Source organism: Apodemus sylvaticus, chromosome 17 (genome assembly GCF_947179515.1).
Source record: "Apodemus sylvaticus chromosome 17, mApoSyl1.1, whole genome shotgun sequence".
NCBI lineage: Eukaryota > Metazoa > Chordata > Mammalia > Rodentia > Muridae > Apodemus > Apodemus sylvaticus.
Genome location: NC_067488.1, coordinates 47,572,931 through 47,597,967, shown reverse-complemented (window position 1 = coordinate 47,597,967; position 25,037 = coordinate 47,572,931). Strand labels below are relative to the sequence as shown.

General features: G+C 54.2%; 1 protein-coding gene across 4 annotated transcripts in view; it reads left to right on the top strand.

Moving 5' to 3' along the window:
- Nucleotides 1-24,444, top strand: part of Card10 (caspase recruitment domain family member 10) — a 29,615-nt gene extending 5,171 nt beyond the window's left edge. For 3 of the 4 annotated variants that reach the window (XM_052161135.1, XM_052161136.1, XM_052161133.1), the window contains 17 exons: nt 3,865-4,056; nt 5,848-6,003; nt 6,769-6,894; nt 9,228-9,419; nt 10,525-10,650; nt 11,474-11,589; nt 12,439-12,467; nt 12,830-12,953; nt 18,375-18,534; nt 18,786-18,897; nt 19,209-19,452; nt 19,617-19,686; nt 20,474-20,567; nt 21,596-21,754; nt 21,870-21,985; nt 22,409-22,521; nt 23,353-24,444. In XM_052161135.1, the coding sequence (XP_052017095.1) occupies nt 3,865-4,056; nt 5,848-6,003; nt 6,769-6,894; nt 9,228-9,419; nt 10,525-10,650; nt 11,474-11,589; nt 12,439-12,467; nt 12,830-12,953; nt 18,375-18,534; nt 18,786-18,897; nt 19,209-19,452; nt 19,617-19,686; nt 20,474-20,567; nt 21,596-21,754; nt 21,870-21,985; nt 22,409-22,521; nt 23,353-23,590 (2,367 nt within the window). In that variant the 3' untranslated portion in view covers nt 23,591-24,444. The remainder of the gene's footprint in view (nt 1-3,864; nt 4,057-5,847; nt 6,004-6,768; nt 6,895-9,227; nt 9,420-10,524; nt 10,651-11,473; nt 11,590-12,438; nt 12,468-12,829; nt 12,954-18,374; nt 18,535-18,785; nt 18,898-19,208; nt 19,453-19,616; nt 19,687-20,473; nt 20,568-21,595; nt 21,755-21,869; nt 21,986-22,408; nt 22,522-23,352) is intronic. The other variant, XM_052161134.1, reaches the window with a different exon arrangement.
- The last annotated feature ends 593 nt before the right edge of the window (nt 24,445-25,037 follow it).

Sequence of the window (25,037 nt, the reverse complement as noted above, 5' to 3'; positions counted from 1 at the left end):
GGTGGGGTGGAGAAGGGATGCATTTGTGGGGGAACATAAAAAGACGGTAACATGGTCATCAATACATACTTCAGAGTCACCATCCACCTGATTGTGACTGATAATCAGTCCCTGCGTGCCCTGTGTTTAGGTTTCATTGCGTTATGACTGGTTCTCTACTCAGAGAGACACCCCCACAAAGCACATGGCCATTCTGGGAAGAATTTTACTTTATTACTTTTTTTTTTTTTTGAGACAGGGTCTGAGGTATCCCAAGTTGACCATAAGCTTAATATGTAGCTAAGGATAGCCCTGAACTTCTGATCCTCCTGCCTCCACCTCCCAAATGCTGGGCTTATAGGTGGTGTCTCGTACTGCTAGGGACCCCGGGGCTTTGTGCCTACTAGGCAAGCACCGTAACTGACTGAGGCGTATCCCTCAGCTCCGGGAACAGTTTTGGTTGTGACAACTAGGATGATGACATTAGCATTTAGTAAGCAGAGGCCAAGGATGCTGCCACGTGTCCTCCCGTGCCTAGGAGAACCCGTACAACAGATTTATGAAGTGCCGAATGTCAGTTTTGCCAAGAGGATGAAGCTTAGGGCTCTAAGGAGTCAGTGAGGTCCAGGCTGGGAATGTCAAGAGGCAGAGCGCTTGGCAGAGTCCGTGCTCCTCCCCTGCATTCTGTCAGCCATTGCAGTTCTCCAGCGCAGATTCCACAGGTGGCCTCATCTCGTCCTCACCAGCGCACGCTGGTTCGGTTCCCCAGTACAGATGCAGGGGCTCACGCTGGTTTGTTCAAGGTCTCAGAGCCTAGGGATGGTCGGCCCCTGCCTGGTACCCAAGCAGGCCTCCTAAGGGATGCCATGTTGCCTGTCTCTGGCCAGCGAACTTCTGCTGGTTCCTCTCCAGAGGATCCCCACGTTGCCTTTCAAGGACTGAGAGCCCCTCAAAGGCTGAGGGAATAGAGTCTTTCCCTCATCCTCCCCCATTCTCCTTGGAGTTCCTGCCATGTCTGATGACCTCTGTGCATTGTCCCAAGCTCTGAGAAGCTGTCTAGCTCAGAGCTTTCCTGTGCCAGTGGGTTCACAGTGGCGTCTGACATTGGTATTTGGAAGCCCCTCCCTGACAAGCCTGGCTTCGGTGTTGGTGGTAATGGCGTAGGCACTGGGGATCGTGAACAGCTCTGGGGACTCTGGGGTACTATCGTCGGCTGGGTTTATACACGCTGGCCGGCTCAGTGTCTGGGGGGAGGGGAGCCCAGATCGCTGAGGTTGCTGTCCCTGCTTGAGGTGTAGCTGATATGTTTGCAGTTGGAAGCTGATTGGACAGCCGTCGTCTGAACATCTGCTTCGTATTTGGTGCTACATGGGGACTCCGATTGTTCTTAGTTGCTGGTGAGCAGTGTCACATAGGGCCAGGCTTCACTCTCTGTGCCTCAGTTTCCTTATCTTTAAAGTAACAGGTCACTCTGAGGATGGTATAACATTTTGAAGTACACCCCCCCCCCCAGCACTAGGTGCTTGCTCTGTATACACCTTTTCCATCCCCACTGGGGTTGGGTGAGGTTGTGGTTCTCATTGTTGGAGGGGGAAACTGAGGCACTGTATGGTTGTCTAGAGCTCTTTCCTAGCATCCCGAAGTTGAAGGGGCTTTGCTACCTGCCTTGCTGAGGGACGGTGGGATCCTCCTTCTTTCTTCAGCTAATCCACTTTTCCGGAAACTTGGCATGGAGTTTTGTGAGGTTCTTCCTGAAGGGGCCGCTAATCAGAGAGGATAGTGTGACAGTCCCTGCCCTGGTGGAGCTGCCACAGGCTGTGGAAGGCTGGGCTGGCATCCTCCTTGTGAGTTGGGTCTGTGCCTGTGTGCCTGGGAGATGTCCTGAGTGTGTCCAGTCATTGCGGTGGGAGCTGCTGTGGGAATGGTTAGAGAAGATGCAGAGGAAAGGCCCATTGTCACCTGTGGGTGACAATGTTTGGGACCAGCTGCTTCGGCGGATGCACTTGCTTGCATTGAGGTGGAGAGTGAGAGGAATAAGGAACCGCCCACATCCACCTGCATCTCGGAGCTCTTCCTGTCTTAAGGTTTAGAGAGGCCTTGCAGGTAGGAGCTCTCAGCGTAGCCAGTGGGGACTAGGCTTGGTTTTCTCCCACCGCGGACAGGTGTCTGTGGTGGCTGATTTAATACTGTGTTTTATAGGGTGCAAAGTTAATGAGCTGTTATTTCTGAGCAACATAAATTTAAGGAGCGAACAGTGTAATTTTGAGCTCTGCAGTTTGTATGCGGGATTAAAGGGTTTCCTGGCGACTTGTCCGCTGAGCTCATTGGGGAAGCCGGCTGGCCCGAGGGTCAGGCAGGATCCTGGGTTTGCAGTTGCGGTTTGCTGTGAAGGGTGTGGCCAGGCTGGCCTTTGGAACCAGCTGTCTTTCTCTGCTGGGTCACAAAGCATGTTTTGTGAGGGAAAAGGAATGCGGGGGGGGGGGGGGGGGGTCAGGACTTTCTGAGTCCTTGTGGAGGAGTGGACTGTTAATTTGAAGAGCTGCCGACCCAGCTTCAGACGAGGGTGTGTGTGCACGTTATGGGCCCTGGGGCTTGGAGGACTGGCCGTCACATTCTGGACCAGGACACCGGGCCTTGGTTCTCTTGCGGATGTCCCCAGAGGTCATTGTGCTCTTCCCCCCTCAGTGACCTCAGTGATGGCCGGCACCTGTTGTTCTTCCTTCAGCCCGGCCGGCCCAGATCCCACATGCGTTTGGCAAACATCCCTGGCCAAGAACACTGTCCTCCAGCAAACTGACCATGCGTGTCCGCCTTTCGGCCAAGCTGCTGTCATCAACTGCCCGCCCCCACCCGGCTCCCAAGCCAGGCTCTGGCTTCCCGCACTGAGCTGGTGACAGGCCAGGGCTCTGGACTTTCTGTCGAGCCCCACAATGGCTGGGTCTCACTTGTTGTGGCCTCACAGCCTGCTTTGCCTTGTCTTTGTCTCCTTCAGTTCTTAATAGCTCTGGGAATCTGTGTGTGTGTGTGTGTGTGTGTGTGTGTGTGTGAGAGAGAGAGAGAGAGAGAGAGAGAGAGAGAGAGAGAGAGAGACAGACTGAACAGGAGCGAGCTTGTGTTGATAAAGCTGAGGCTGGGACGGGATGAGGAACTCCTTAAGGTGTCGGAGTACAGCAGTGAATCCCGAACAAAGCCTAAACCTGGATGTGGGGTGCTGGCACAAACCAGCCAGCCAATCTTTTTGGAGAAAACCTCTCCATAAGGATTTTCTTTCTACTTTCCTTTGTTTAAAGATAGGATCTCACTATATAGCCCAGGCTGATATAGTGGAGTTTAAAATTAGGCTAGCCTTGGCTCTTTGGCAAGCCTCCTGCTTCAGCCTCCTGAGTGTTGAGATTATGGGCATGTGCCACCTCACCTAGTCCTTTGTGAAGAATTTCCTGAAGGGGTCCCCACTCCCCTGGTATGTCGGGGGCTGGGCTGGAGGGGCAATCCTTGGCTTCTGGGGCTGGATGAGACCCTCAGGTCCATCACTTCTTTCTCCTGGTCTAGATAAGGAGACCCAGAGAGGCCCAGCCAAAGCATGCCCTGCCCAAGCCCACCCTCATTCAGGGCAGGGCTGGGTCCAGGCCCTGTCCCTTTTTCTATACTCAAATAGCATCCCCCTCTCTCACACTGACTTCAGCCAAACTGTGTGTTCCACAGGGGATCTTTTCCTGGCCACCCCTGGGAGCATAGCCTTGGCTTTGCCTCTTTCCTCTTCCCTAGTCTGCATTTGCCAGCCTAGCTCCTGTCCAGAGGCAGGCAAGCAAACCTCCGGAGCCTGGGGACACCCTGGAGAGGTTCCCAGTGGGTCCCATCCAGGCTGACTCACATCTTGGGTCTCAGGTGGACCAGCTGAAGCTCAAGGTCAGTCGGCTGGAGGAAGAGTGCACACTGCTGCGGAGGGCCAGGGGCCCAGCGCCCGGGGCTGAGGAGAAGGAGAGGGAGCCAGACGGGGTGGATCTCCTCTCAGAGCTTCGGGCAGAGAACCAGCGACTGACCGCCTCACTGCAGGAGCTCCAGGAAGGTCTTCAGCAGGTAGGAGCCTGGTGCTGGGCTTCCGTCACCGTCACCGCTCACCATCCTGTCACCAGAGCCTGAGAAGAGCAGCGCCAGAGGCTGTGGGCTGACCCCGGCCCATGTAGGCGGGGCTTCTTCTCACCTGATGCTCTTGGTCCTTAACATACAGCTCTCTCTGGGGGGGTTAGTCTGGGGTCTGTAGCCAACCTGCAGAAGTCTCTGAACCCCATAAAATTGCACCCCTGAGCATATGTGAGGATTTTCTTAGAAGAGTCCCAGTTTCTCTTTTTAAATGTGGTGTTAGAGATCAAGCCCAGGGCCTGACTTCTACAACAACCTTAGTTTCTCCTGTTGCTTGTTTTGCTTTGACCTGGGCTCACTCTAATCCCACCTGATCTAGAACTGGTTCAGATTTGTGGTAATCCTCCTGCCTCTGTCTCTTGAGTGTTGCAATTACAGGTGTGAGCCACCACACTTGGTAGAGTTAGGTTTGTTTTTTCTCTTTCTCTCTTCTTCTTCTTCTTCTTCTTCTTCTTCTTCTTCTTCTTCTTCTTCTTCTTCTTCTTCTTCTTCTTCTTCTTCTTCTTCTTCTTCTTCTTCTTCTCCTTCTCCTTCTCCTTCTCCTTCTCCTCCTTCTCCTTCTCCTTCTCCTTCTCCTTCTCCTTCTCTTTCTCCTTCTCCTTCTCCTTCTCCTTCTCCTTCTCCTTCTCCTTCTCCTTCTCCTTCTCCTTCTCCTTCTCCTTCTCCTCCTCCTCCTCCTCCTCCTCCTCCTCCTCCTCCTCCTCCTCCTCCTCCTCCTCCTCCTCCTCCTCCTCCTCCTCCTCCTTCTCCTCTTCCTCCTCCTTCTTTTTTTTTTTTTTTGAGACGGGGTTTCTCTGTGTTGCCCTGGCTGTCCTGAAGCTCACTCTGTAGACCAGACTGGCCTCGAACTCAGAAATCCACCTGCCTCTGCCTCCCAAGTGCTGGGAATAAAGGCGTTTGCTGCTGCCGCCGCCGCCACCACCACCACCATCCGGCTTTTCTTTCTTTCTTTCTTTCTTTCTTTCTTTCTTTCTTTCTTTCTTTCTTTCTTTCTTTCTTTCTTTCTTTCTTTCTTTCTTTCTTTCTTTCTTTCTTTCTTTCTTTCTTTCTTTCTTTCTTTTTCTTTCTTTTCTTTTTTGAGACAAGTCTCAGTATATAGCCCAGTCTGGCCTTGAACTCTTGATCCTCCTGTCTCAATCTCCTAGCTTTTCTGGAATTTATGAAGAGTCTCTGACCCTGAAGTGGTTGAGATAGCCCCTAGGTCTGAGTGGCTTTAGGATTCGACTTGGTGACCTCTCTGAGGTCTGTGGCCGTGTGGACTTGCCATTGTTCCACACGGAAAGTGGCAGCAACATTGTTTATTTTGTGGTGTTGGAGGTGCTTGATTAGCCGTGGGCCCAGGATCGGGGTCTTGGATTTAGGGTCAGCCCCTTGGAAGCTTGTAGTCAGAGGGGTAGGGGTAGGCCTTGGGGAATAGTGCTCTGGTGTGGAGCTGGAGAAATAAAAGTGGGCTAAGGTTTTGCTCGTGACTGGGGTTCTGGCTGAGCTCAGAGCACACCTTCATCCACTCTCTCTCTGAGCTCAGCCGCACACATCTTCTAGAGGACAGTGGGGCTGGAGGCCCACACCACTCTCCACATAGGGAAACCGAGGACCAGGTGCCAAGCCTGGAATGGTAGACGCTTGGCTGATTTGGAGAGTTGAGGGACGAGTGTCTCCCTTCCTCCATGTGCCTCAGGTGGGGTGGGAGGGCTAGGGCTTGAGGCAGCTTCCCTCCTTACCCTGCAGGAGATGAGCCGGCCGGGAGCTGCGGGCTCTGAACGCATCCTGCTGGACATCCTGGAGCATGACTGGAGGGAGGCACAGGACAGCAGGCAGGAGCTGTGTCAGAAGCTTCACGCTGTGCAGGGCGAGCTCCAGTGGGCAGAGGAACTGCGGGACAAGGTAGGGACCACTGCCTGCCTCCCCACCCCCATTCCGACCCACTAAGTGCCCTGGTCTAGATGGGGGGTACTGCCAGGCATGGAGGGTCCACCCAGCAGCCTGTCCATGGTGTACTGGGCTCACTCATTCCCGCTGGTTAACCCTTGTGTGTCAGTAGGGCCTGTGTAGGCTTTGCAGACTCTGTAGTAAGCACATCTAAGACTCCCTAAAAGGGGAAAAAAAATCTTAAAACAAAAACAAAACAAAGAAATCCACAGGGTTTGGGGATTTTAGCTTAGTGGCAAAAGGCCCTGGGTTCGGACCCAAGTTCCGTTCTGAGCACTCCTGTCAGGTTGCTCCCAGGGAGGGGCTGGCTGGTAAGTGTTAGCTGCTCTCCTCTGTCGCCTGTTGACATCTGCACTTATGTCTATATCCCTCCCCCCCGCCAAGCACACGCATATACACATACTTGTAAATAACAAATACATCTTCAACTCTGAGGCTTCCATTCCTGGAGAGGGTGTTTATAGCAGGCAGGTGTTCAGGGTCTATACCCGGGACCCTAAAGCAATTCAAAGAGCCGTAGGCTGTAGTGTCTACAAGGAACTGAGAAGATAGGGACGTTGGGGACTGAAGAACTGTTGGCACTCTCAAGCCTGTTTTACGGCCTATGCCGTTGAGGCTCAGCTTGACAAAGACAATGGTTGAGGATATCCTGCTGGGGAGGTGGGCACTTGATCCTGGGTTTTTGGGGTTCTGAACCTGGCTCACCTGCCCCGCCCACAGTACCTGCAAGAGATGGAGGATCTGCGGCTCAAACACCGCACGCTGCTGAAGGACTGTGACCTCTATAAGCACCGCATGGCCACTGTGTTGGCCCAGCTGGAGGAGATTGAGAAAGAGCGGGACCAGGTGAGCAGCAGCCTGCTGAGTGGATCCCTCACCCCATCTCTGGCTCAGATTTGGGGAGGAGGAGGAGCAGGGGGAGGAGGAAGAGGAGGAAGATGCAGGAATGGCATTGTAGAAAGAGACATTAAAAGTGCACTGGTGTGGTGGTGCACGCCTGTAATCCCAGCACTTGGGAGGCAGAGGCAGGCGGATTTCTGAGTTAGAGGCCAGCCTGGTCTACAGAGTGAGTTTCAGGACAGCCAGGGGCTACACAGAGAAACCCTGTCTCAAAAAAAAAATAAAGTGCACTGGTGAATTGAGATGAGGCTGGCAGGGCAGGGAAACTGGTAAGAACCTTCACATAAACCTGGGTAAGCCCATGAGTATTCTAGAGTGTGAAACGTGGGCTTCAGAAGATGCCCACCAGTCAATATGGGCCTCACAGTCTCCCGGAGACTCTGCTACAGTTCCCTCATTGCATAGGGCTCAGAGAGGGTCAGCCTTGTTGATGATCACGCAGGCGGGCAGCACTGGAGCAGGGTCCAGACTGTTGGTAAATCACACAGGGGTCCTTGGATGGCAGCCGAGAGCTCTGCCCTTTCCCATCGAGCACTTGAGAGATCCGCCCTGAGCTCTCCTGCCCCCCCAGATCACCCTGCATCTTAGTTCTCTGCATGGAGGAGGGACCTAAAAATATTTGCTGATGGAGAAATTCCCAAAGGTTTTGGCTTTATGTTCTTGGCATCACAGCTTTGTGTCCTGTGAAGGCTACAGGGTAGCTGAGGGCTTCAGACCAGGTTCCTCTATGCCCCGACCACTGTGTGGGAGGGCACCCCTGTAGGCAGGGCAGGCGGTTGTGCTACCACATGTGTTAGAACGGCCTTCTTGGATCCCCTGAGAGCCTTTAGAATGTAGGTTTGGGGGTCACCCCGGCATTGTGATTCTGGCGCTTTGGGGCCACCAGGTTCTTCCCAGCCGGAAAGGTTTTTTATCCCAGCTCCCTCAGAAGCAGCGTGAGCAAGTCTGGGCCTGGGCCTAGCTCTCAGGGACTTCTTCATGAGAGAAAGAACATTGGCTGAACTGGGCTGGGTTGGACTCCTGGCACTTGTAGGGACCCAAGTGCTGTGATTAAAGTTAGGTTCACTTTTGTTTGTTTGTTTTGGTTTTTTGAGACAGGGTTTCCCTCTGTAGCCCTGGCTGTCCTGGAACTCACTCTATAGACCAGGCTGGCTTTGAACTCAGAAATTCGCCTGCCTCTGCCTCCCAAGTGCTTGGATTAAAGGCGTATATTGCCCCCCCCCTTAGGTTCATTTTTATTTATTTATTTCATGTATGTGCGTACACTGCCACTGTCTTTATGCATACCAGAGGAGGGCATGGGATCCCATTACAGACGGTTGTGAGTCACCATGTGGTTTCTGGGAATTGAACTCAGGACCTCTGGAAGAGCAGTCAGTGTTCTTAACCGCTGTGCCATCTCTCCAGCCCCCATAGTGGGTCTCTTGAAAATATTTTTTGTTGTTGTTGTTGTTGTTGTTTTGTTTTTGGATTTGGTTTTTTTCGAGACAGGGTTTCTCTATGTAGCCCTAGCTGTCCTGGAACTCACTGTGTAGACCTGGCTGGCCTCGAACTCAGAAATCTGCCTGCCTCTGCCTCCCAGAGTGCTGGGATTACAGGCTTGCACCACCACCGCCAGGCTTTTGTGTTTGTTTGTTTGTTTTTGTTTGTTGTTGCTTTTTGATACCAATCCTGATACCAACACTGGATTTCTTTGTGTAGCCCTGGCTGTCCTGGAACTTGTTCTGTAGATCAGGCAGGCCTTGAATTCAGAGAGCTACCTGCCTCAGCCTCCCAAGTGTTGGGGTTTAACGGTATACTCTACTACCACCCAGCTGGATAAAGCATCTTAAATTTAGGGGTGTGGTGTTCCTGGACTCGGCCTTCCCAGCCAGAGGTACCTGTAGCTCTGATGGTGGAGTTTTTTCTTCTGCCAGGAAGACTAGAGATCCATCCTCTTCGTCCAGTGGTCTTCTACCTTCCTAACGCTGCGACCCTTTAATGCAGTTCCTTATATTGTGGGGACCCTGTCCCCCCAACCATACAATTATTTTCATTGCTACTTCATAACTCTAATTTTTGCTACTGTTGTGAATCATAATGGAAATATTTTGGGAGATAGAGACCCACAGGTTGAGAGCTGCTGTCTCAGCGTGTCCGCGTGTAGAAAAATGAGCTGCCGCTACACACAGGGTCCCCATAAAGGGAGTGTCCCACAGGCAGACAGCACCGGTCTTGTTCTATCCAGCCCGCTGCACCAGCGCGACTCCCTCAGAGGCTGGCTCCCCTGTTCTCTCCAGGCAATCCAGAGCCGAGACCGGATCCAGCTGCAGTACTCCCAGAGCCTCATCGAGAAGGATCAGTACCGCAAGCAGGTGCGGGGGCTGGAGGCGGAGCGTGACGAGCTGCTCACCACAGTCACCAGCCTGGAGGGCACCAAGGCCATGCTGGAGGCGCAGCTGCAGCGGACACAGGGGGGCTCCTGTCTCAAGGTGAGTGGGGCCAGGAGCAGAACGCGCTGTGGACGTGGGGAACCTTGCTTCATGGGAAAAAATTATGCTTGGCCTTAAGCTGGGCCTCTGTGGTGAGCGAGCTGTAGGCCAGGGCTGGGACCCTGTGAGGCCTGAGTGGGGACCTTGGCTGGGTGTGACCGTGCTTGACAGTAACAATAGGTTGCCGCTGAGAGGTTGTGGGCTGGTCTCTGGGTTTCGGCAGCTGCTCTGGGCACAGGGGACAGTTTGAGCTGACTGTAAACGCTTGGCAAGTCTGGATGCCGGAGGACAGGCATGGGTGCGCAGGCGCATGAGCAGGACTCTCAGGCAACTAGGCTAGTCTAGCATGGGTCTCGAAGTCCCACAAGAGAACAGCTGCTCCAGACCTTTCAGAGTGTGGAGGCCCAGAGAAGGCCAGAGGTCTGGGGGGGGGGGTCACACAGTCAGGTGGTACTGGCACAGGGCCTGGACCCCTGGGACATCAGACAGTGGTCCTCGGACTCTGCCAGGGGCTCTGCTGTTTCCTGTTTTTGGTCATTTGTGGTGAGCTTGCGAGCCTGGAGGAGGAGGAGGAGGAGGAAGAGGAGGAGGAGGAGGAGGCATAAGTATGTGACCTTGGTGGCTTTTGCTCTGAGGTAAAGACAGATCAGTTCTGCCCCCTAGGCCCAGGAGGTTGGGCTTCTCCCATCCACTTAACTTGGTCCTGTGGGCCTTAGTATTGCAAATCCTAGACTCTGTCGTGGTCCTGCCTCAGGACCTTTGCACGTGCATCTGGCCAGATCATTCTTCCTATCTGTACCTACTTTGTACCCCTGTATCCTGAGTCTGCAGCTCAAATCCCACTTTGCCTGGAACGTATTGATGTGCCAGGCACGGTGGCGCTTCTGTTGTGTTCAGTGTTCAGGGCACATTTCTCCTGCTGCCCTCATGTTTGGGATGATTTCGTTCCTCTGCCGGCTTGTGGTCTTCTTCCCCTTTTGCGGCATGGGCTCTGTGATAGCACAGATCTGGCATCCTGTGCCCAGCATGTGACGGGTGTGCAGCACAGACTGGCCAGCCTGGACTCACCCCTGCTCACCTCCGCCCTTGCCTCGTCCTCCGGCAGGCCTGTGCCTCCTCCCACTCCCTGTGCTCCAACCTCAGCAGCACCTGGAGCCTCAGCGAGTTCCCATCGCCCCTGGGAGGCCCGGAAGCGACAGGAGAAGCCGGGGGATCCGAGCCCCACACCTCGGTAAGGTGTCACCTACCCCAAATACAGGGAAGTTGGGGACTCCCTGATGTCACCCACACGCACAGTGTGTCCAATTTGCCAGCCATCGAATGTCACAGGCAAGCATGGCAAGGCCCAGGGAGGCTGACAACCTTTCTTTTTTTCATGTGTGTTTGTATGTGCAGGTGTTTCTGCATGTTCATATGTGTGCAAGTACACGCATGCATGCATGTGGAGGCCAGAAGTCAGCCTTGGATATATTGTCTTTGTCAGGAGCCATCCACCTAGTTTTCCCTTTGAGTTATTAGAATATTTTTATTTTTAATTATACATGTGTGTGCATATCTGTGTGTGGGTGTGTACACATGAGTATGGATAGCCTCAGAATCCAGAGATGTCTGGTCCCCTTGGAGCTAGAATTAAAGGTGGTCGTGGGCGTCTGACACAGGTGACAGGAATGGGTGGGGCTTTATCTTCTGAGAGCAACACAAGCTCTTACCCATTGAGCAATCTCTCTGGCCCTTACTTTGTCATTTTTGGAGACACTCTCTCCCTGGGACCTGAAGCTCTCTGACTAGGCTGTGCTCCCCGTCTCTGGGATTACAAGTGTGTGCTACCATGCCTGGCTTTTTTGTGTGGGAGCTGGAGAGCCAATTCAGAATCTCCTACTTGCTCAGTAGGCACCTTACTGACTAGGCCTCTCCCAGAGCCCGCAGGTCTAGTGGGTCCTCGTACACTGTAGTCGTGGATACCTTTCCTTTGTCCTGGGCCCCAGGTCGTGTCTGAGAGCTGAGGACTGGGATAGGTGGGCTGGAGATGACCAGGCCTTATCCTGGGCTTGCAGGAGGAAGCCACAGACAGCGAGAAGGAGATCAACCGGCTCTCTATCCTGCCCTTCCCACCCAGCGCTGGCTCCATACTCCGCCGGCAGCGTGAGGAGGACCCGGAGCCCCCTAAGAGGTGACTTGCTGGAGGTAGCAGGAGCTCCCCATGAGGCAGGGTGGCTGGGTCCTGATTGACACATCCTCTGAGTTCAGCTGCCAGAGTCGAGCAGGACTAGCAGTCCCCTTGCCGGACTGCCCTGAATCTGTCAGAGTCCTAGAAACAGTGAAATTCAAAGAGGAACCAGGTCGGGTCACGTTAAGGCCAAAGGGCAGAGTGGGCTCAGCTGTAGTCCAGTGCTCCAGTGGGAAATTCATTGTAGGCAGCCCGACGTCTCACATTCTGAACAGTAGGCACTGGCTTGCCTCAGGTTAGGGGCTGCAGAGGATTCAATGGGCAGGGTACTCAAAGCAAGAGAGCCAGGCCTCAGCCTCAGGCCACAGCAGCAGCAGCAGCAGCAGCAGCAGGCAGGTCAGAAAACACAGCCACATCCGTAATGGCCAGAGCAGGATGTGGGATTTCCTGTCTCCTGGTCCTTCCCATCACTGTCTTCCCCCTCTGAGTGGCCTCCTGATGGGAGGTTGGGCTGGGGGAGGCTGTGGTGCCCACAGGCTTGCTGCAAAGTGACCTGCACTCGCTGAGGTAGATGTGAGGCGGCTGGTCTAGCTCAGGAAGTTCAAGTAGGAGCCAAGGACCAAAGGCAGAGGCAGGGGAGGGCATGGCAGGTGCTCAGAAGGGGAGGCAGCATTGAGGGCTAAGCCAGCTGTGGACCAAAGCAAGGACCTCCTTGCCTTGTGCTTTTAGGGAGCAGGGTGGCGTGGGTGCCCTGGGCCTGGGTCCTGATCAGTGTTTGCTGAGGCACTGAGATACGAGGTGGGACAAAATGTCACGGGTCTCATTTGCCACGCCTGTCTCCTCTCTGTGCAGGTCTTTTAGCAGCATGTCGGATATCACAGGTAATTCCCGGAGCCCTGGGGGAGGCTCACTTTGGGGAGTTCCTTGCTACTGGCCTAGATCCTGTGCGTGCCTGCTCTTCTGGCCTGTGTTCCCTCCCCCATGGCCTGTCTGTGCCCCTGACCAGTCATGGAAGCTGTGGGAGGCTTCTGGGAAATAGGGTCCAGCTTTTACACCTGCTCCTGGGCGTGCCACATGGGGCCTTCACTTCCTGCCCACCTCTTCCTCCTCTAGGAAACTGGAGCCTCACCCTGGGGCGCTATCCCAGTTCTGTGCTCCTAGGGACCCTGGCCTGCCAACCCCCCTTTTGTTGCCTTTAGCTGTCTCTGTTGTCCAAACTCCTGACCTCTGTCTTCCCCCCCAGGGAGTGTGACCCTTAAGCCCTGGTCCCCCGGCCTCTCTTCATCATCCTCATCTGACAGTGTGTGGCCTTTGGGAAAACCGGAAGGTCTCCTGGCCCGGGGCTGTGGCCTGGACTTCCTCAATAGGTATGCGGTTCTCCACGTTGGTGGAGTAGGGTTTGGGTGTCACGCGTAGCTGCAGAGGGTCCAGGTCTTAGCTGGGAGGCAGCAGGCCACGCCTCTGCTTGGGGCATCGATAAACAGTACAACCGTCAGGTAGCACAGCCCCAGGATTCAAATCTTGTTAACTGTTGTCTGTGGTTTGTGAGCCCTTGGCTGCTCTCTGTTCCATGGGCCTCGGTTTCCTCACCGGCTAAAGGCAACCATGATCTCTTTTACGTGTGGGTGTCTGGAAATTTCTGGTTCATGTGACTAGAGCATCCAGCTCTGGCTGGTTCAGGATTTGTTGCTCCTGCTTCCCTCATTCCAACGTCTTTCTAGCTGTTCATCTCTGCTCTGAGGTCTTTGTGGGCAGGACTCAGACAAGCCTCTGAGCCACTTACAATGGCCAGGGCCGCCATGGGAACCCCGTTGTGGCCACAAACCCGAAACAGAAGTTGCAAAACATTAGGGCAGGATGCCCTGAAAATGACCCACTTGGTCCATGAGGGAAGGACTCACTCACTCCCCACTCCTACTACCCACCACCCCAGGCTACAAGACCTTTGAACTCAGAGCTGCTTTGGAAAGACAGGAAAGGTTGGCCAGGGAAGGGCCTGGAGTCAGTGAGGAGGGGAGAATGGGAGCTGTTCAGGCCAGATGAGTCCCAGTGGGCCCGTGACTAAGGCCCGGACATGTGGATTTTGGCTTGTGTGAATCAGATGCCTGGGAAACGTTCCTGTCATTCAATGCCAAGGCAGCTGCTTCACTGCTGGGACAAAGTGTTGTTTTGATTGTCCTAGTTTCGTAAACTACAGAACCGAAGCTTAGAGATGTTAATGAATTTGCTTGAGACCACATGGCTGATAAGTACTAGAATCATCTCCAGGGACTGGACCACACTTGGGTTTTAGGAAAGCCTTAGAAAGCACTGAATGCCAGCCAGTGTGAAGTGGGGTTTAGGGGTAGGGGAATGTCAAGTTAAACAGAACAGGGCAGAGCGGGACCAGGGGCCTCCTGCCTCCTGGAGACGCTTGGCCAGGCCTCCAGCACCCCACCCACCCACCCACCCCCACCCCCTGTTGCAATAGCTGTGTAGGCAGTGGGCCCAGTGTGACATTGTCTCAGGCCTGTGCAGGACATGCTTATGGGGGAAGGGGCGGAGGTGCCTCCCTTCCTGCCTGCTGTGGCCCTTCCTCCAGCCTAGCTTGCAGCGGGGAGTCCTGGCCATCTTCCAGGGGTCGCCAGGATGCAGTACCGGGAGTGAGACTCTGGCCCAATCCTCCTGGGCTTGGGCTGGGTCACTTCTCGTGCTCATGCAGTTCTGGGGAAGAGGGAGTTGGAGGAAGACCACAGACCAGGCTGTGGGCTTGGGTGGCTGAAAGAGAAAGGGGGACAGGCCCTCACCTAACTGCAGGTCAGGGTGACACACTTGGGTCCCAGGATATGGCTATAGCAAGGCGGGGGAGAGCTGGCTCTGTACCCAATGCCTTGAGTTCAAATCTGCTGCTGTTTATTGCTCCCCTGTTTATTGCTTGGGCAAAGCCACTTGGTTTCCATGTATGCTGTGGATCTGTGACAATGTCTGTCTCAGGTCCTCCCCACCCCCTACCCCTGCCTCCCTCTAGGAGTCCTGAATTAAACAGTACTTGACTCAGTCTTGTGTGTTCTAGCTACTATAGTGGCTGTGCAGAGCCCATATGGGTGCATGTATAAAGAGGTGCGGTCTATGTAGTAGAACATGGGAATGTCTACACGCACAGGTGTGCTGGCATGTGTGTAGAGGTGTGGAGGACAGAGTTGAAAGTGACTTCCTTGCACAGCTGTCCACATTAAGTCCCTACATCCTGGGATGCAGGATGCATCACTGTTTGGCTAGACCTGCTGGCCAGTAAACTCTGTCTATACTCCATGGTCCTAGAGATTTCTAGAACCTTCTGACCACACACAGAAAAAGTTCTAACACTTTGTCCAGGTCTACTACCCACTATTTATACCATCCTTGGGAAGTGATAACTTCTTTGTACCTCAGTTTCCCACATCTCTAACATGGTAGCATCATTGTCAGAAGCATTAATGATTCTGGTTTGCGTGGCAGGCTTCGGCCTTAGCATCCAGGTCCCTGACTGGTCTGTCAAACATAGGACCTGGAGATCTTCCCTCAGTGTTCTGGGACAGGGACACTCACAGGCCACAGGGCCCATTATCATTCACTGTTGGCAGAAATTACAGGTTCTCTGACAAGACAGGCCTTGGACTGGGATCCCTTCTAGGAGTTGGATCACCCCTGTCCCTCCCAGGCCCCAGGGCCTCAGTCTTGGACACGGTCAGGATCAACTAGCATGTCCTGCTCTCTCCCCTCATCTGAACCCACTGGGGTCAGTCCCAAACAAGGAGATCTCTGCACACTGTTCCCACCCAGTCTCAGTCTGTTCCTAGAAGCTGACAAGTGCCCAGAACAGACTGCCTTCTTGTGAGGTTCAGGGAAGTTTACAGAGTCCTTGGGGACCCTGGGAAGGGTAGTTGTTCACGGTATTCCAGAAGAGGGGTGCCAGAAATTAATCTTTAGGTCACAGGGTGGGCAGGGGTGTGGGAGGAATCTCGAATCAGCAGTTCTGAGTGATGGCAGTGGTCTGTGGGTTTGTAACAGTGGGGAGATTGGACCAATGGGATTGTCCCACCTGACAACAGAAAATAGCCAAAGTGTTTTTTTTTAAATTATATTTTGTTTAATGTGTGTGTGTGCGCGCGCGTGCGCGTGCGCGCGCGCGCGCCGTGCATGCCACAGAGCAAATGTGGAGGTCAGAAGACAACTTGTGGGATTTGATTCCCATTTTCTATCATGCGGGTCAGAGATGGGGCTCAGGTCACCAGGCTTGACAACTCGCACCTTTACCTGCTGAGCCATGTCACCAGCCTGACCACAGTCCCTTGAGCACCTCCCTTGAGGCCATAACGCTGAGCACACACTACATTTCCACCCGTGACTGGCCGGGTTGGGCTGAGTTGGGTTGAGGAGTGGGACATGCACATCCACAGTTAGTCAGGCCACGGTGCTAGTTTCCCCTCTGTGGCACTTTCTACTCTCCCCTTTTCTGACCTGGCACCCCGGAAAGGAAAACCTGGAGGAGCCTGAAATCAAAGGCTCACGAGACAATGGTCCAGGCTCGGGGATGTGGCTCAGATTTCTTACCTAGCATGCACAGAGCCCAGCACTGTATAAACAGGATATGGTGATGCATACATGTAGTCCTAGCACTGGGGGGGGGGTGGATGGGAGGTGGGTAGATGCATCAGAAGTTCAAGGTCATCCTCAACTACAAAGAGAGCCAGCCTGGGGTACCTAAGACCCTAAGAGATCGAGTATGGTCCAGTTCACTGGAGAGGAAGCATCATTGCATTTTGTATCCTGTTCTGCCAAGATGAGAATTAGTCAGGGTCTGGGGAATTCCACAGCCCACAGTGGCTTCACAACTCCTTGCCTCATCCTTCTGACCCTCACACCCACAGGACCAGAGGGGTGTCACTGTCTCTGTCACCCTCATTTATGGGCAAGCAGCCTGGTTCCTGTTTGTTCTTTGTTTTTTGTTTTTTGTTTTTTTCTTCTTCAAGACAAGGTTTCTCTGTGTAGCCCTGGCTGTCCTGGAACTCAGGCTGGCCTTGAACTCAGAAATCCTCCTGCCTCTGCCTCCCAAGTGCTGGGATTAAAGGTGTGCACCACCATTGCCTCATTCTTGTGAGTCCAGGCAGGCCCTGGTTTAGGAAGAGTTTAGTGCAGGTGTGCTCAGACTTTTAACATTTCTTTTATTTATTTTTTAATAATTTATGTATGTATGTATGTATGTATGTATGTATGTATGTGAGTACATTGGCGCTGTTCAAATGGTTGTGAGCCACCATGTGGTTGCTGGGAATTGAACTCAGGACCTTTGCTCCCTCCAGCCCCAGGCCCCACTCGCTCCGGCCCAAAGATTTATTTATTATATATATGTAAGTACACTGTAGCTGTCTTCAGACACCCCAGAAGAGGGCATCAGATCTCATTACGTATGGCCATGAGCCACCATGTGGTTGCTGGGACTTGAACTCACAACCTTCGAAAGAGCAGTCAGTGCTCTTAACCGCTGAGCCAGCGCTCCAGCCCAACTTTTGGCATTTGAACACAAGGCTGTTGTCTACACAGTTGATGCTCTGTGTAATTGAATTTTGAAAAATGGCAAAAAGAAAAATCTCATCTTTTAAGTAATTTAGGATTTTGTGTTGGGCCGCACTAAGTGCTGTCCAGAGTGGGCTGTGTGCCATGGGTTGGAGAGATACGCTGAGTGGCGCCCTCCAGGATAATTTTCTCTAACCGCGGACTGGACAAGTTTCAGGAGTTCCCCATTCTGCCTGCGCCTTTCCCCGTTGCCTCTGGGAACCAGGACAGGTTCCAGGGGCCTGGCTCTTGATTTGACTGAGGGGACTGGTGCCAGCTGCAGGGGGCAGTGGGAGTACCTGGAGGTAGGGAGAGACTCTGCTGGGCAAAGAGGCTCCCCTCTGCAACTGGCCTAGCCTCAGGCTCATGGAAGAGACTTTTGGGGTCAGTTTGCCTGAGACTCTGCTATCACGGGGATCCAGGCATGTGTTTGGCCTCAGTGACCTCAGCCAGTGGCCCTCTCTGTGTCAGGGAGCAGGGTGGACAGGTGCCTTCCTGTGACTCAGACACAGGTTCCAGCTGGTTCTTCTGGGTGCTGTTACTCAGGATTTTAAGCTGGTAATCTAGGAGCTCGCCTCTGATGCTGGGCAAGTTCTTACTGCCTCTGCCGCTGTTCTTGGTTTTGAACCTTCTGCAAATCCTGTACTCTGTGCCGCAAGCCTCCCATCTCCCCAGAGCCTGACTCCTCACCCTCTGACACAAAGTACTTCACTTCCATACTGAGATGGGACCCAGCAGTAACTTCCCTTCCTATCCTCTGCGCCTCTCCCTTGCAGCCGCTTCTAGATTAGAGTCTAACGGATCCTCCCTCCTGGGCTTGTGAGTAAGCCGTGTTCCTTTGTCCTTCATGTGTTAGACACTACGTTTGGTGTTAGGGTTACAGGCTGGATTTCACAGATGTCTGGGCCTGAAGCAATTTGAAATGGGCAGGACCGAAGAGAAAATACAAAACGTGGCAGGAGGTGCTGCTGGGTAGGGGTGGGGTTAGTGGGCGGGTCTATCTGGGAGGGAGCGGCTATGTCTAGCTTGAGTTTTGAAGCAGCATCAGGATGACCAGTTTGGGGAGGGGGGAAGGGTGTTGCAGAGGGCACTTCGGGGGCCCTGGCCCTGGACGAGATTCATGGCCTGTCCAGGCAGCAGAATCACTGTTGCTTTCCATGTACTGTTACAGTACTCACTGGATTCTTATTCCCATTTCCCTCCCTTTTTCTCAGGTCTCTGGCCATCCGAGTGTCTGGCTGGAGTCCCCCTGGGGGCCTGGATCCCCAGGATAAGAGTCCAGATAGCCTTCCGGTTCTTGGGGACAGATGGTCTGGGGCCGTGGTGCGAAGGGTGCTGTCTGGGCCTGGGTCAGCCGGGACAGAACAGAAAGAGGTGAGATCCCTTTTCCTGATCTAGGGACAGGACTCCTGTGTCAGCAAGGGTAGACATTGGTTGGTGGAGCAGCACCCATGGGTGGGGTTTCTGGGGACTGGCTGAAATAGAAGTTGCTCTGCCCTCAGCCTGCTGTGACTAACATCTGATTTGGTAGATGTGGGTGGAGTGGGGCTTGGGGGGTGGGGCATGGTGACGGCATCCCGACAGAGCTATATCCCTAAAATCATTCACTGTCTGCTTGGGCTCAGCCAAGGGCAGAAGGCACTGGCCTGGAGGGGCCAGGCCTGGAGGCCGAGGCCCAGCAGAGGACCTTGCCCTGGAATCAAGGCTCCACCCTCCCCTTCCTGCTGGACTCAAAGGGTAAGCCTGGCCTATGGGAGAACCTGTTCAACTCATGAGACCCAGCTAGTCAGGGTCCTTCAGGCTGGGATGTGGGTAGGAATAGAAGGGCCCAGAAGTAGATGCAGAAGCCGGTATCCCAGTGCCCTGCAGGACTGTGACCTCCTTTTGGTGTGCGCATGCGTTCTTTCTGCACCATGTAAGCACCAACTGTGAAGCAGTAACTCTTCAGTGTCTAAGTTCCTTGATCAAAGAAGGTCCTCGCGCCCAGGCCTATGGAGGGTCCTTGGACTCACTAGCCTCCTGTGTCTTCCCTACCCTGCCAAACACAGCCTGTCAGTCCTTCCACGAGGCCCTGGATGCCTGGGCAAAAAAGCCGGGTGCTGAGCCCTTCTACATTCGAGCCAACTTCCCCCTGCCCGAGCGGGCGGATCCCCACGCCCTTTGTGTGAAAGCCCAAGAGATCCTACGGTTGGTGGACCCGGCCTACAAGCGGAGGCAGGAGTGGTTCTGTACTCGAGTGGACACCCTTACCTTACGGGACCTGGACCGGGGCACTGTGCCCAATTATCAGAGGTGATGCCAGAAGCCTGGGGTGGGGCCCGTGGCACCTGGTATGGGGGATGTAACCCTCCTTCCCAAGGAGTCCTCACTGCCTTCCGGGACAGGGTGAATCGGAGGAGAGGGTGTTGGGGCTTGCTGTTCTCTTCACGTGTGTGACCCCCACCTTCCTCCCGCAGAGCTCAGCAGCTTCTAGAAGTCCAGGAAAAGTACCAGATCTCCAGCAGACACCGAAGTCCTCGAAGCAATGTAAGCAGTGATGACGGGCAGGGGGAGGCATTGGCGACGGAGGGAGGGGCAGGCTGTGTATTCGGTCATCCCTAAGGAGAGAGAAGGGGGAGGAGGCCTTGATGATCATTGATCTAGGTGCCTAGGAAACAGAACATCAGTTTCCCTGTGCAGGGTAGTTGAGAGATGAGATATATGGAACGGGCCCGTGCTCCAGTCTAGTGTATGTCTAGTACACAGTGGACACCAGGGAACAGCCATTCTCTTTTCTAGTCCTGGGGTGGGTCACCATTGTGCCCATGGTAAAGTAAGGGCTCTTGATAAGGTCCCTGGGAGACCCCACTGCTGGAGAGCGGCCAGGGAGTGTGTTCAGGGGGATTGTGACGAGCACGCAGCTGGGCACACCCATGTCACTGCTGTTCACCTGCCTCCTGGACAGCAAGCAGTTCTCTGAGTCCACGCATGTCTGGGGTCCAGTGCCCGCTCCCGTGCTTGCCCCACGGTTGTCAGGCTTGGGCTGAAGTGTGTCACTGGTCTTCCTACCCAAGGCCTTGCTGTTAGCTCACTGGAGGAGAGACTGCTGGACAAGCTGAGGATGGGGGTGGGGATGAGGGGTGGGGGGTGAATGGACTGACAACTCGGGCAAGGGGTTGGGGGGACGGGATAGGAGGGGATGGGGACGGGGCGGGGTGTGCTATGTGCAGACCTGTCTGGTCTGGACAGCAGTGGCAGGATGTCCCCCTCGGCTTTCCCTCACTGCTGGGATGGATTGTGAAGATCTTCCTTCCTTCCATGTCCACCCACGCAGCTGAAGAAGCGAGCCCTGGGGCTGGTGAGGCCCAAGCCTGCAGGGGGCGCTGCAGGAGACTCAGCAGAACAGGTACCTGCAGAGCCCTGCTCGGGTGAGTCTGAGGGGACAGGGAAGGAACATCCCCTCTGCTCAAGGGTGGCAGTGGGAACAATCCTGAGCGACCAGGCTCCCTGGAGCGACCAGGCTCCCTGATGGTGGGATGGATTGAGGAGAGCCCGTTGACAGGTGCTGGGGTGTGACTCTGAGGAGGGTTGACAGCCAGTACCACCCACCGCACTGAGGAGGGCAAGGGCTGGGGAGGAGCCAGATGAGAAAGCGGCAGTTCTGAGGGGCACCAGGGCTGCAGAGATGAGGGAAGATGTTGGAAGAGAGGCAGTGGTGCCTACTCCTGACAGGAGGTGAGGCTCGTGCACGGTCAGGTCACAGGAGCTCGGTGTGGGTGGTGACTTTGGAAGAGTGTGGGTACTGTAGAAGGGTGTGGGGAGCCTCTCCGAAGACCCAGACACTCAGCCCCAGACACTCAGCCCCCCACCCCCACCTCTCCACCTCCCCACCCCCCGCTGCTCAGGGGTTTTCTGTCTAGCAGATGAGACAGTGAGTATCGTTAGAGCCAGCTGCCCAGGAGCGCGTACTAGGGACCTAGGAAGGGGTGACATGCCTTAGGTGGCTAGCGGAAGTTACCTGGGCTGTTACCTGCTTGGCTCTGAGCTGCAGGCCAAAGCCCTAACATCTCGGGCGGCTAAACCAAGAGCAGTCAGATGCTGAACTCTCCCCAGGCTCTCAGGCAGTGCCTTTGTTACCACTAGGAGGATGTGACCTTTGCCCTGGGATGTTGGGAAGTCAGTGGAGCATTGAAAGCAGGGAGTCACATGATTGTGTTGCTGGCTGGGAGCTTGGTGCTGGGTGCAGAGTGGCCTGTAGGGGGCAGACCTGAGACAGGGTCAGAAAGATGCCTTCTGCAAGAACACCAGTTCTTTTCTCTGTGTGTGTTTGTGTGTGTGTGCACATGCATGTGCACGCACAACAGGACTTAGGAAGGGAAAATAGGTGGCAGAAGATGACGTTGACTTAAGTACCCTGGAGAGCTCCTCACCTCTTCCATACCCCTCATCTCTGCAGAACTAGAACGAAGCCTAAAACCGTACAGCCTGGTGCGGCCGCTATTGGTGTCTGCCCTGAGGCCTGTGGTGCTCTTGCCTGAGTGCCTGGCACCTCGCCTCATCCGTAACCTGCTGGATCTGCCAAGCTCCAGGCTGGATTTCCAAGTGTGCCCTGCAGGTGAGCCTGCCACCTGGGTGGGTGGCTGTATTGGTATGGGGTGGAGGGGCACGCATCCGGTGGCCCTGGGCATCCAGCCTGTGGCCCTGAGTCATTTGTGCCTTGTTCTCCACAGAAAGCCTCTCTGGAGAGGAACAGTGTACATCCTCGGCCCCCGGAGCCCCCAAAGCCTGGCCTGCCACTGCCGGGCTGGGTAGCAGGATCCGTGCCATCCAGGAGTCTGTCGGGAAGGTAAGTGCCAGAGGGGGCAAGGCTACCCTCTGGGACTGAGAGCCAGCACCTGGGTCATCCTTTGGGCTCCTCAGTGTCCTCCCTGTGCTGGTGGGGTTGGGACAATGACCCTTGGGGGTTGCTTTAGGAGTGTGCTGCCATCTCTTACCTGAATATCCTTATTCCTGAACTTCCATTGTCCTGCTTGCTGGCTGGGGCTGCAGGGCGTGGCGGATGGGGATGAGAGCAGGGGCGGGGCTCCAGAGGGACCCGATCTCCCCCCCCCACCCCTGTGAACTCATGAGTCTGGGTCTCCAGTTTCCTTTGATTCTTTGCTGAGGAAGCAGGCCTTTCCCCTGGGAGGTGGTGGCAGGGTGGGCGCAGCAGGGATGGGTGGGCCCAGGAGTAAATTGTCTGTCTGTCTGTCTGTCTCTGCCTGAAAAGAAGCACTGTCTGCTGGAGCTGGGTGCACGGGGAGTGCGGGAGTTGGTGCACAGCGAGGTCTACCCCATTGTCATCCATGTGGAGGTGACTGAGAAGAATGTCCGTGAGATCAGGTGAGTGGTGGTCATGCATGTGTGCCTTCTGTGGAAGCCTCTGTCTCAGCACCTGCCACCTGTCTGCCTGTCCATCTGTGTGCATGCTTGTATTGCTTATGTGTGTTGTGGGTATTTATCTTTAGAGGGTTAGGTCTGTGACATAGGTAGGTCACGTGTTTGTATGTGCATCATGTGTATGTATGTATCATAAGTGTTTTACTATGCGTCTCATAGATATGCTTGTATCATACTTGTATCATATAGGTATAATGTGTATCCTGTGTGTATGTTCTGAGTGTGTATCGAGTGTATGTGTCATGGATGTGTAATGTATTATAAATTTATCTTGTCTACGTGTCATGCATAGCACGCATCATATGTGTAACTTTCATGCCATATCAGACATGCCACACATAATAATACTATATATTATGTACATATCATATGTCATATATATTATGCTTTTGTTATAGCATGTGTGTTGTAGTTATATGTGTATATGTGTATTGTGTATCAGTATGTTTTGGTATGTGCTATGTGTGTTGTCTGTCATGTACATGTGTGCATGTATCATATGTGTAACTTTCATGCCATATCAGGCATGCCACACATAATACATACTATGTATTATGTACATATCATGTCATATATATATATTATGGTTTTGTTATAGCATGTGTTGTAGTTATACATGTGTATATGTATTGTGTATCAGTATGTATTGATATATGCTATGTGTGTTGTCTGTCATGTATGTGTATATATCATGCATATATCATATATGTAGTGTGTATGTATGTGTGTGTGTGCATATATGCAGTCAGTTCTGATCATCTCCTTCCTCTGTAGGGGCCTGTTGGGCCGGCCAGGCTGGCGGGATTCAGAGCTGCTCCGTCAGTGCCGGGGCTCAGAACAGTGGCTCTGGGGACTGCCGTGTTCTTGGGTGCAGGTGCCTGCCCATGCTTGGGGCCATGCAGAGGAGCTGGCCAAGGTGGTGCGTGGCCGAATCTTGCAGGAACAGGCTCGCCTTGTGTGGGTGGAGCGAGGCAGCAGCAGAGGGGGCAGCGGCAGCAGCAGTGAGGCCTGAGGACCCATCCAATACCCAGCGTCTTACAGCCACTGTCCAGACCTCTTCCATCGATGCCTGGGCCTCCTCCAACCGGTACCTGGACACTCACCGTTTATACGTGGGCTCACAGCTGTGCTGGCGAGAGCTGAGGACACCCTGTGTCTTCCGTGGAATCAGACCTTCCACAGTCGGGGCCTTCCTTGTCCCCCATGGATTCTTCAGTGTGGGACCTTGGTCCTGGGCTCTCAGCAGAGCCTGTCACTGGCTCTGCACAGGCTCTAGGAGCCCACTCACCTGTCCCTGACCTGCTGCTCTGGTCTCCTCCCTAGCCCCACAGTTCCCACATTTCCGTTTGTGCGTCTTATGTGTGTGTCTGTGCCCTTTCCTTATACACTCACCATGGAATAGAGTTCTCACACCGTTGTTCAATTTTGCACACACGTCCTCATGAATCCCCAGTTCTGTCCCTCCACCTGGGTGCACAGGATCTCTGGGGTCCTCAGTCTGGGTCTCTGCACCCAGCTGTGCCCAGCACCACGTGGCCTGCACAGTTCACTGGCATTTCCTGTGTGTGCTGTCATGCAGATACCACGACTGCCCTGGTCCGCTCCTACCCTTATATCTCCTTGTGTGAGCTGTCTCTCATCCTGTGTAAGCATCACCATCCTTGTGACACTGGCACTAACCACTGTGTGCTCTGCGCAGCACACCAGGACATGTTCTCTCAGCTGGCTTCCTGTTTCCCACCGGCCTCTAGGGGGCCAGGGTGGTGGTGCTGCTAGGCCATCCCAATGTCAGGCTTGTGGGTAACTCCTAGGCCTTTTCATCCAAGCTGCACACAATGAGTCATTAAAGTTTGTCAGAGAAGTTGATGACCTTATGTTGTCTTCCATCCCTGGCCTGGGGCCCCTGTCCCACTGCTGCCTTTTGTCCCATCCCCCCTGCTCCACCCCCCACCCCCCGCACTGGCAGATGCCACCTTTCAAGTCCTTGCCAGTTTGTGGGGAGGGTCACATTTCCTTGGCCCCTCCCAGAGACGCCCGCCATCTGTGCTGGAGTCACCTTACCTGCCCCAGTGCCAGGTGGGGGCCTCTCCGCCCTGCCTTCCTCATCAACAGAGTGTCCTCTGCTTGGGTCACTGAAGCCAACAGGCCAGGGGTAGCTTAAGGAGCCTGGCTTCTGAGTACGGGAGACCCAAAGGAAATTGTGGGTGTGTGGATGTCCCTGGGTCAGCTCCCCCAGAGTGAGCATGGTCACCTCCAGGGGGAGCAGTCCAGAGGGACAGACTGGGCTTTGAGGTTAGGATTTCACTTACAAAAATGTTTATTGTGTGTGCGTGCAGGAGCGAGAGAGCAGAGTGTGTGTATAACGTTCAGGAAGTCTGTTCTCCTCTTTGCCATGGGGTCCTGGGAATCAAACTCAGGCAGTCAGCGAGCCAGCAGGCTACTTTCCCTGCTGAGCCCTC